Below are 10,397 nucleotides of genomic sequence, written 5' to 3'. Positions count from 1 at the left end.
TTGAAAAACGACGGTTTTGTGCTTCCGGTTTCGATAAACCATATCGTTCTATTTCGTTCTTTTTTCATCATCTTTTTTCTTTATTTTCCCCCCTTTTTCTTTTTCTTTCTCCACATTCCTTCGATTTTTCGCTCGAATTCAAGAATCAAAGAAATGTATCGTAACGCTTCACCTTTTTTTCTTCTTTTTATTTTCTCTTACTCGTTTCCGAGTCTCACGATGGCGGAAAGTGTAATAAAGAGTATTTTCGTAGATGTTAAAGAACGATAGATAAACGAACGGAAGCAAACGTAAAGATAAATATAATAGATATGTATGATATATATATATATGTATGTATGTATATATATATATATATATATATATATATATATATATAGAACTAATCTAATTTTCTTTCGTCTTTTCCTCTGGTAGATTTTCGATATGTACGCAAGTTTCGTTGTTCGCCAATTTGAGCCTCTCGGTTGGTTTAGGTCGCATAAATATGAAAGGTAACTCGGCGGACAGTTCGCCACCCAATGCGCCGAGATATAATTTGACCTTGACGGCATAAGAGACAACGATGCCAAAGGAGTCGCGTACGTCGGGCGAGGTCAACAATGTGCTCGATGCTAATTCGGCTTCCTCGCGTTTTAATCTTCCATCCAAAGCGATACCACGTCTATGCTTGTTGTTCTCCAGATTAGGCTTCAAATATATTATCTTTTGTAGATTCGAGCCTGGCGTTATTGGACAACCGTCTTGAGTTTCGATGGCGTCGATAACAGTACGAAATTGGCCATTTTGAAAGATGACGACGTCTATACCTTGTTGAACCAACGCTTTGATCTTCTTAACGATCTTGTTGCTATTGTTTCTAACGCTAACGTTAACCGCAATCGATTCGCCGTGATGATACAATTGTTTATCGAGCGTTACCTCGAGTTCGAGTTCACCAGGGCTCAATAGAAAATCTTTCCTTACGATCGTACAAGGTTGTCGGCCCTGTTTCGTTGGAGTGTACTGTATCTTTCTTATACCAAGGGATACCGTACTTCTCTTGTGCGTAACGTCCGTCTCCGTTTCTCCGGAATAAATTTTAATAAAATAACTAACGCCACAAGGTTCTCCGGTCTCGTCCTGGCTCGGTTGAAGGGTCACGCTCGATGGCGCGCTCTGTGGAAAATTAAAAGTGAAAGGTATAGCGTTAGGGCCTAATTTTTGCAACAACCTTTCTTGAAGTCTCGTCGTATTAACGTCGGTCTTGGTACCACTCGGCGGATATAATTGTTCGGATATCAAATAAAGATCCTTTTGAAAGTTCAATCCCATAACTTCGTCCTCTTCTCTGCCATAACGAAAACTGCATATCAATTGGCCCCATATCTTTCTACCTGTTTCGACGTAATTCTCATCCAGTAATATAACTCCGTCGATCGGTTCTATCCCTGATAAATAATCGATAAAATCTCGTTTGCCGACGTACAGAGAGATCTTTCCGTTTGGAGAACTCTTTTTGAACACTTTGAAATTGACCACCATATTGAGGATTTCTTTTTTTTTTCTTTCTCTCTCTCTCTCTCTCTCTCTCTCTCTCTCTTTTAATTAATCAATCGTATTCCTTGTATCTTTTTATCGACACAAAAGTAACTTCTTCGAAGCGCGATCGAAAAAATATCGTTTGCTAGTTCCAACCTTTGACTGGATAGACGCGCAAACCCAACGTGCCTTTATATATCGACCTTATACGACTGCTGACTCGTGAAGTTATCAGTGACGCCATGCAAATTCTAAGAGGCTTCCTAATCCATTCAACAACGCGAATGTAAAGCCACGTATATAGGTAGTTCTTCAACATTCGGTCACGCGAAGTGCCTTTATTTTTTTCGTTTTCTCTCTCTTTCTCTTTCTCTCTCTTTCTCTCTGTTTGTTCGTCTTTTTCTCTCTCTCTTTTTCTCTAGAATAGGTTTACGTTACTCGTTCGAACGGGTAAACGTAAGACGTAATCGTTTATCAAAACGGCTTTACTACTTGACTACGTCACGTTCGTCTACTATAAATCTTCGCTTACGTTCTCTTCATTCTTCGCTCGATTCTTTTCTTTTTTCTTTCTTAAGTAAATGCGAGTGTTTTAAAATTTTTCCAACGTAAGAAAGAGAGAGAGAGAGAGAGAGAGAGAGAGAGAAAGTAAAACATTTTTATATCATGATTATATCGATCGTAAATTAAACAAAAATATTACTTCGGCTTTAATCGAATATCGAAATTTATAGAAATAAAAATAAATTCTTTATTAATAATCTATTTAATTCTTGATTTTTCTTTTCATTTTTTATTTATTTATTTATTTATTTATTTATTTATTTTTTTTTTTTGAACGAGTTATAATATCGATTAAACGTTACGAGTTGTTTTTTTTATTTGAAACGTTGTCCCTTTAAAAATGTCGGTAACAACATGATATCACGTTTGTTCTTAACATATTATTTTCTTTTATTGTTTTCCGGTCGATAAGGTAGAAAATGTTATCTTATCTTTGAAGGACCGCATGCTAGAGGTCGCACTCTAGCGTGTAACCATACATAATTTGTGATCGTATTATTTGGATATACGAGGGGAGCTTTTCGTTGTATCCTTCACCTTCTAGAAGTTTTGGAACATAGCAACTATTTTTGAAAGTCGCAAGTGACATTATTTCATGCCGCGATGTCAGATAATTCTGATACCAGCGCTAATTTGGTGAGCCAATGTTATATCTAATTTATATGTATATATACATACATACAAGCATATATTCTTCCTTTTGAATAAAATTATATCTATGTGTGTGTGTGTGTGTGTGTGTGTGTGTGTGTGTGTGTGTGTGAAATAAGTGATTATTGATAAATAATATTTTAAAGAAAGATAAATTATCTTCTTTTCGGAGCAGCACGTTAGAAACACGTTCTTGGATCCGGTCCTCGTGCACGCGTTTAATCAAAATTCTATATATTCGTTTCTGCAAATTCTATTTTTAAGAATTTCGTGACACAAAATTTCTAAATATGTGTACATAATCGAATGTTCATTTTTTTTTTGGTCTCGTGCGAGATAAATGTATTTTGTTTTCAAACGAATGTAAATAGGAATTTTTTTCTGTGTGTGTATGTGTGTGTGTGTGTGTGTGTGTGTGTGAGGCAATTTATTTTTATTATTTATTATTTATTATTTATAACGAGTTAATAGGTAGATAAGATAAGGTTTGTAGCAATAAATTATTTTATGCAAATATTATATGTTTGTATTTCAGATCAAACCGATGGCTATAGTTGTTCCGCCAGATTCACCTAAGAAATCGGTCAAGTCTACCGCAGTAGTAAAATATTCTGCCGTTCAAACGCCTGCCACCTTTGCTCAATTGCAATGCAATACGAATTTAAATCTTCCACCTAGCAATTGGCTTAGCAGTTCTGCCGAAAGTTATGGTCTACAAAGTGTATGGTCTCAAAACACAGGATTCTCCAGTTTTCGCATGGCTCATATGTTCCCGGACTGTGTGGGAGAAGTTGACGTTGTGTCGGACGCAGAAAATATAAAGAAATTATTAAAATTACCTTATAACCATGGAGTTATATCTATGATGGTACACCGTATTGAAAATACTCTATTGATAGATGATTTTGATATACATAAATATTTATTACGGCAAGCGGAAAGTGACTGGGAATGGTTAAAGAAATTTTTTTACGAACATATATTTCAAAACTTAGGAGATAAAGAAAAACGATTATTTCATAAAGCAAACAGTAGAAATAGCTTGCAACAAAGGAATTTAGTATCGAAATTCCTTTATCATTCTATCGTATTGGCAGATAGTAAAGAACAGAATATAAAACCACCTTTGCCTGTCAAACCATTGGAGCAATGTTTGCCCGAACCAACGCAAGAAGAGAAAGTACCGGATCCAAACTATAATCATAATTTCGCACGTAACGTTGTGTGGACTTTCGAAAACATACAAATGCTTATTGGAACTGACATGCCAATATTTGGCGGACAAACACATCCTTGTATTAGTTTGCGGTTAAGAGACATGTCAAAACCTATTAACGTATTGACGGGAATAGATTATTGGTTGGATAATTTAATGTGCAATGTTCCTGAAGTGGTCATGTGCTATCACTTGCATGGTATAGTTCAAAAATACGAATTGATCAAAACAGAAGATCTTCCTAATTTGGATGATTCGAAATTCAGTCCTAAACTTATTAGAGATGTAGCACAAAATATATTAAGTTTCTTGAAGAACAATGCTACGAAAGCTGGTCACACGTATTGGTTATTTAAGGGTAAGCAGAGTTTCTTTAAAATAATTTCTTTCTTTTTTATATAATTTAAAAGATTAATTTCTACGTGTGCCTTTAAAATGTTCGATAGGTAAAGACGACGATGTTGTAAAACTGTACGATCTAACATCGTTATGTAACGATGTTACCGATGAAAAAGGACAAAATCCGTTTACCGTGCCAGTAGCGATGCTGTTATATAGAGTAGCTCGAAATATGAAATATTCTTCTGATTATCACCGGCATCAGGGTACTATTCGAATGCTATTGAAAAACTGTGTTCAACTTCTCGCAAAGGAGAAATATCCGCAAATCGTTACGTCTGCTCACTTTATGCTTTCTGACTTATATGTACCTTCAAGTACGGATCCCGTCAGTCCAGGATTATCCGATCAAAGCGACGAGGAAGATACACAGAGTGAATGTAGTACAAATCATGAAAATGAAAAAGAAGAAGACGAAGAAACTCCTAGTGCGTCTATTAAATCCTTAACGCTAGCAAATAGTAAGTATCTTTATAGAGATCGGAGTAATATTAAAAATCTAAATTATATGATAATAAAAAAAAAAAAAAATCATTTCAGTCAAAGAGCAAGTAGAACAAGAAGGGCCTAAGTACAAACCACCACCGATAACAGGTAGCGTAGAGGAAAGATGTTTAACCGCATTGGAGCACGTAGCGCATGGTCTTGAGTGCTTAAAATATTTCCCGACTGAAGAAAGTTCGGACGAAGAACAAAAGAAAGCAGAAGATAGTGAGAACGAGAAAAAGAAATATGAAGAAGCTAATCCAAACATGGCAAAACCTTTTCAAGCAATACCGATGCCTTATGCTTCTTTAAATCAAGATAAAGGTAACGAGTCTGGTGAAACTTCGCAAAGTAACAGTCCTAGTCATAAAAGAAAAAATAAGCAAAAGAAGAAGAAATCGGAGAAGTACACTACGAAAGAAAATACCTCTATCAACAACAAAGACACGAAATCTTGGCTATGTAAATCAAAGAATGAAACATTACCCATTTGGCAAGCTCCAAAAAAAAGCGATAATGTTAGCTGGAATGCACATTTAAAAACTCTTTTGTACGAAAAGGCTTCATTGATATTTGCTGTTTTGGCAGAAAACGAGTATGCGAATAAAAATTATGGTGCCTCTTTGAGATACATATTGGCGGTATTGAGATGCCAAAAAATATTGGAAGTTTGTTGCGGTATAAGAAATGAAAAATCTATTAGTTGTCTATTAGGACGTGCTGGAGACTGTTGTTTTATGACTGTACAAGACTGGTGTAATATAGAGAAACATAGAAAGAATTATGAAATTAAAAATGTAACAGAGGAGAAGATAATCGAAGAAATATATTCAATGGAAGATTTAGATACGTGTACGTATAGAGATATCATTTTTATATAGTAATCGAAAACAAATTTTTTCTCTCTCTCTCTCTCTCTCTCTCTCTCTCTTTTTTTTGTACTTTGAATGACGTATATAATTTCAGACGGAATAGAATTATTGCCGCAACGTCTTGAAAGTTTGGAATTCACATTGGTCGCCTCTTACAAATGTTACGAAAAAGCCTTGTCCTACGAACCATTAGAAGTAGAAAAAAATAATTTATTAAGACGACTAGGAAATATTCATAACGAATTAGGCGTTTTATACATGAATCAAGCAGGAAGTAATTACATTATGTATATTTTAATTTAACCATATGCACAATTAAATATCTCGTTTTAATAATTAATACATTGTTTTTTTTTTTTTTTTTTTATATTTGTCAGCACGATACCAACAAGAAAGTACAACAAACGAATCGTCCCAATCGTCTGCAGACGTTACTACTCTACTTAATCGTTCCTTACATCATTTAGAAGCTGGTGTCAAAGCTTTCGAAACTGTCCACGACGAAGCAAATTTGGCTCTACTTTATTCGAATACCGGTAGACTCATGCGAATTTGTGCGCACATGCACGTTAAACATAATACACAGGAGCAATATTTTTACAATAAAGCACTTGCTAATTATCAAAAGGCATTGCAAGTTCTAGGTTCTAGAAAATCTAATCCTGCCATATGGGACACGATAACATGGGATTTGTCTACGACACTTTTCACCATGGCCACATTATTACAAGATTTTCCTTCTCAGGGAAACAAGGTATTTTTTCTTTTCTTTCTTTCTTATTATTATTATTATTATTATTATTATTTTTTTTTTTGAATAAAATCTCTTATTAATATATAATTTTTTTTAAATATATAATTTCAATAAGTAATAAATTTAATATATAATTAATATATCATTTTAATATATATATATAATTAATTTTTATAATGTAATATATAAAATTAATTTGTCTCTTATCTTATTATATATTCTAATCTCATAAATATATAAATTTTAAATGACAATAAAAAGAAATAAAATATACAATGTAAAGCTAGAAAAATAAACGAGATCTCATTTTATTTTATTTTAATCACAGACAGAAGAAGAGCTCGAAAGAGAAGTAGTCGATATATTACAGAAAGCTCTTAAACATTGTGACGTTGATACACCAGGTTCGAGACAACCGGTATATCAATTTCGTGCAGCTATCATTCAACATCGTTTAGCATCTTTATATCATCATATATACAGAGAATTCGAGCCAGATTCGGATAACGTCAAGAGGAAAAACAGTTTACAATTATGTAAATTGTATTATGATAAAGCTGCAAAATTATTATTAGCTTTGGAACAGGCAACTGAATTTTTGAGAGTTCAAATGGAACGAGTTGCTTTGGCTGAACATCAAGCACGAAGTAAGTTTTTATCGTCTTAAAAAATTCCTTGTTAAAATTTCATTGTATATTTTTTCAAATTATTTGTTACGTCCTAACGTTTATATATTATTATTTTATTAAAAAGGTGCCACAACGTTTAATGGCAAATTGAAGGCGTATCAAAATGGTTTAGAGTTATTATTACAATGTCGATCTATCATGGAGTTACTTTGTGAAAAGAATAAAACGTCCAAAGAAAAAATTGAAACTAATAATATCGACGAAGGTGATAAGATTAATAATACAACCGAGGATGAGAAAACTATAGAGGAACAAAAGTTTTCGGAGGACGACGAGAGTTTGGTCGTTTTGCTTGAACAAAGGTTACAATTTATATTGCGATCGTTAACTAAATTAATTGTCAATAAAAACACTGCCACGAATAAAAAGGAGTAAGTAAAATATAAATATAAATAAAAAAGAATTATATATATATATATATATAAAAGTCGGAATAAAATATCTTGGATTATAATTAATAGATAATATTTTAAATTATTATTAATCTATTTTTTTATTACAGATACGAGACTCTCGCCAATTTGTATAAGCAATGTTATAGTCGAGCACTTAGGTCTGGAACATTATCAGGTATCACATTGATGACTCACGTGACGCAACTATTAAAAGATCTATGTAACATATTGCAACACATAGAATAATAAGAAAAAAGAAAAAAAAAAAAAATGAACTATGTAAATACATACTTTAGTTCGTAGAACTTCAAACTGCGCAAGAGATCTCGATCCCTCTGTTATTTCTTTTTATTTTTTATTTTTCTTTGAGAACTTTTAATCGGTTACATGAACAAATCGATTACTTCACGGAAGTCCGTCTCTTTTGTAAATTTTTTGAAGGTTTAAAATTTGTATTCTATTAAAAAAAAAAAAAAAAAAAGAAAAAAAAAAGAAAAAAAAGAAAAAAGAAAAAGAAAAAAAAGAACAGATCCTATCAACGTTGATTATTAAATTATAAATTCTAAAGGAGGAACGAGATCCACAAATGCATTTTCGACGATCTCCGAACTGCCTACAGTATATATATATATGTGTGTGTGTGTGTGTGTGCGTGTGCGTTTGTGTATATGTGTGTACATATATATATGTATATATATATATGCACACAACTATATATATATATATATATGCACACAACTATATATATATATATATAACTATATATATATATATATATATATATATATAGTTGACGACGATAACAGTGACGATAATGACATTTTTTTTTTTTAAACCTATTGTGTAAATTGTATATAGTCAGGATGATAATGCTTTTATTTATGTATTATTTATAAGCGAGGAATAAATATTAGTCGTGAATGATTGAATGGAGAAATTTGTTCTGAAAAAAAAATTATCTTCTAAACTCCTAATAATTATATATATATATATATATATATATATATATAAATTTAAGTATATAAGAGTGTACAAGATTGATATAATTATATTTAAATATTATTCATAATAATTAATTATTCATAATAAATTCATATTACAAATATGTCACCGTAGTATACGCCTATGCAGTCGTTATACAAAATATTCATATATATATATATTGCTTTAAGGACGTCAATGGAGTATTAACCCTTTGCATTCCAAAGATCAATTTTGTTAATATAATCTATCAGTAATTTCAAGAATTTTGTTTACAGTAGTCTTATATTTTATATAAGTATAAATATAAAAAATACATATATATATATAAAATTATAAAAAAGAATATATATATAATATATATTATATATATACATATATATATATATATTATATTTATATATATAAGAGTAAGTAAAATATAAATATAAGTAAATATAAGTATAAATATAAAAAATAAATATATAAATATAAATATAAATATACAAAAAATACATATATAAATAATGTATATATATATATATATATGTATTTTATTTATATATATATACATATATATATATATATAAATATATAAAAAGCTAGATAAAAAGAAAGTAAAGAGAGTGAGTCGAGAAGAGAAAAATGAACGAAGAATCGACGCGTCGCAGGATAGAATCAGTAGGGTGGTTCGGCAACGAGGGGTGCGGGGAGGATCAATGAACCGCGAATAAACGTTCGGGGCGTTGGTATATAACAATTCCACCTGTCAGTTGCATCCCTCGCGGTTCAATGGCTTTGCCTCTATCTCGTACGAGTCCGTTTTACTGGAGACTACCCCCGTTTTACTACAAAGACAAAACAAGAAGAAGAGGAATCGTACAAAAGGGCCCGATCACTTCATCCCCTATCCTCCCTATTCCCTATCCCTCATCCCTACCAATCGTCCATCCACCCGTTATCTCTATTCCTTTATTATCTTTTTTTTTTCTCCTTTTTCTTTTTCCTTTTTTTTTTTTTTTCTTTTCTTTTCTTTTCCATTTGCCAATCAGATAGAAAGAAGAGTTGTTCTCGTTGCTCTCGTGGGACGTTCGGAACTTGACCTTCGAACAATAGGCGATCTGTCCATAGCTATTCTCCCCTTTAGCAAGATAGAAGTTGAGTTCTCTATTGGTTCCGCACGGCGGTCTGGTTCGGTATCATTCTACTATAAAAACGAAAGACGATTGAAAGAGAGAGGAAGAGAGGGTGAGAAATAGGGAGAAAAAGAAGAGAGAGAGAGAGAGAGAGAGAGAGAGAGAGAGAGAGAGAATTTATTTCGTCGAGTATTTTACCACGCCTTTTCCTTGTTCATTTTTTTTTTTCTTTGCTTTTGGCTTTGTTTTTGTTTTTGTTCTTTGTTCTGTTCTGTTCCTTTTCCTTTTTCCTTTTTTCTTTTTTCCTTTCTCCTCTTTTTTCTTTTCGTTTGTTTTCTTATAACGAATCGATCTTTAACTTATTCGATTGTGATATTTGATTGTGTATGTTTATGCGTATGTTAATGTAGGTTTGGTATGTTTTTTTTATTATTCAATTATGTTCGGTGATAATTTTATCGAGTTTTTTTTTTTTTTTTTTTTTTCAAGTGTTTTTCTCTGTTGGTTTGTTTGTTCTTTTTTTTTTTTTTTTTTTTTTTTTTTTTTTTTTGTTTATTTTCATATTTTTTTCTTCTCTCTTTTATCATTATATATATTCATCTACATATTTCATTAACGCTGTCATTTTAAGTTTAATCGTTTTAATATATGTATGTTCGATGATAAATTTTGTATTTTTATATAGATAAAAATTTTTTATTGATAAATATTTTAATACGCATTTTGATGATAAATTTTCTACAAGTTTTTGTAC

General features: G+C 31.7%; 2 protein-coding genes across 3 annotated transcripts; one reads left to right on the top strand and one right to left on the bottom strand.

The window, feature by feature from the left end:
* Positions 1–353: 353 nt before the first annotated feature.
* LOC122627931 (phosrestin-2) lies at positions 354–1,679 on the bottom strand. The gene has a single exon (XM_043809594.1). It carries the CDS (start codon positions 1,522–1,524, stop codon positions 388–390), a length of 1,137 nt encoding a protein of 378 aa, XP_043665529.1. The 5' UTR covers positions 1,525–1,679; the 3' UTR covers positions 354–387.
* An 888-nt stretch (positions 1,680–2,567) lies between these two features.
* On the top strand, positions 2,568–8,213 carry LOC122627929 (erythroid differentiation-related factor 1). 2 transcript variants are annotated; one of them, XM_043809591.1, is made up of 9 exons: positions 2,568–2,721; positions 3,272–4,310; positions 4,399–4,812; positions 4,892–5,689; positions 5,804–5,983; positions 6,087–6,463; positions 6,792–7,110; positions 7,217–7,523; positions 7,655–8,213. In XM_043809591.1, the coding sequence occupies exons 1-9, from the start codon at positions 2,689–2,691 to the stop codon at positions 7,791–7,793; spliced, it is 3,606 nt and encodes a 1,201-aa protein (XP_043665526.1). In that variant the 5' UTR covers positions 2,568–2,688; the 3' UTR covers positions 7,794–8,213. The 2 variants fall into 2 exon arrangements, with proteins under 2 accessions (XP_043665526.1, XP_043665523.1); XM_043809588.1 differs by lacking the exon at positions 2,568–2,721 and adding an exon at positions 2,860–3,099.
* Positions 8,214–10,397: the final 2,184 nt, after the last annotated feature.

This window comes from Vespula pensylvanica, chromosome 3 (assembly GCF_014466175.1).
Source record: "Vespula pensylvanica isolate Volc-1 chromosome 3, ASM1446617v1, whole genome shotgun sequence".
Lineage (NCBI taxonomy): Eukaryota > Metazoa > Arthropoda > Insecta > Hymenoptera > Vespidae > Vespula > Vespula pensylvanica.
The sequence above is the reverse complement of the archived record's forward strand: the minus strand, read 5'-3'. Positions and strand labels throughout refer to the sequence as shown.

Bases quoted from the DNA above. Each gene is read 5' to 3' on its own strand.
- LOC122627929 (XM_043809588.1), top strand. From the start codon at position 3,043: ATGTTCATTTTTTTTTTGGTCTCGTGCGAGATAAATGTATTTTGTTTT. The intron at 6,464-6,791 runs GTATTTTTTCTT...TTTTAATCACAG, and splicing joins TTCCTTCTCAGGGAAACAAG to ACAGAAGAAGAGCTCGAAAG. The intron at 7,524-7,654 runs GTAAGTAAAATA...TTTTTATTACAG, and splicing joins ACTGCCACGAATAAAAAGGA to ATACGAGACTCTCGCCAATT.
- LOC122627931 (XM_043809594.1), bottom strand. From the start codon at position 1,524: ATGGTGGTCAATTTCAAAGTGTTCAAAAAGAGTTCTCCAAACGGAAAG.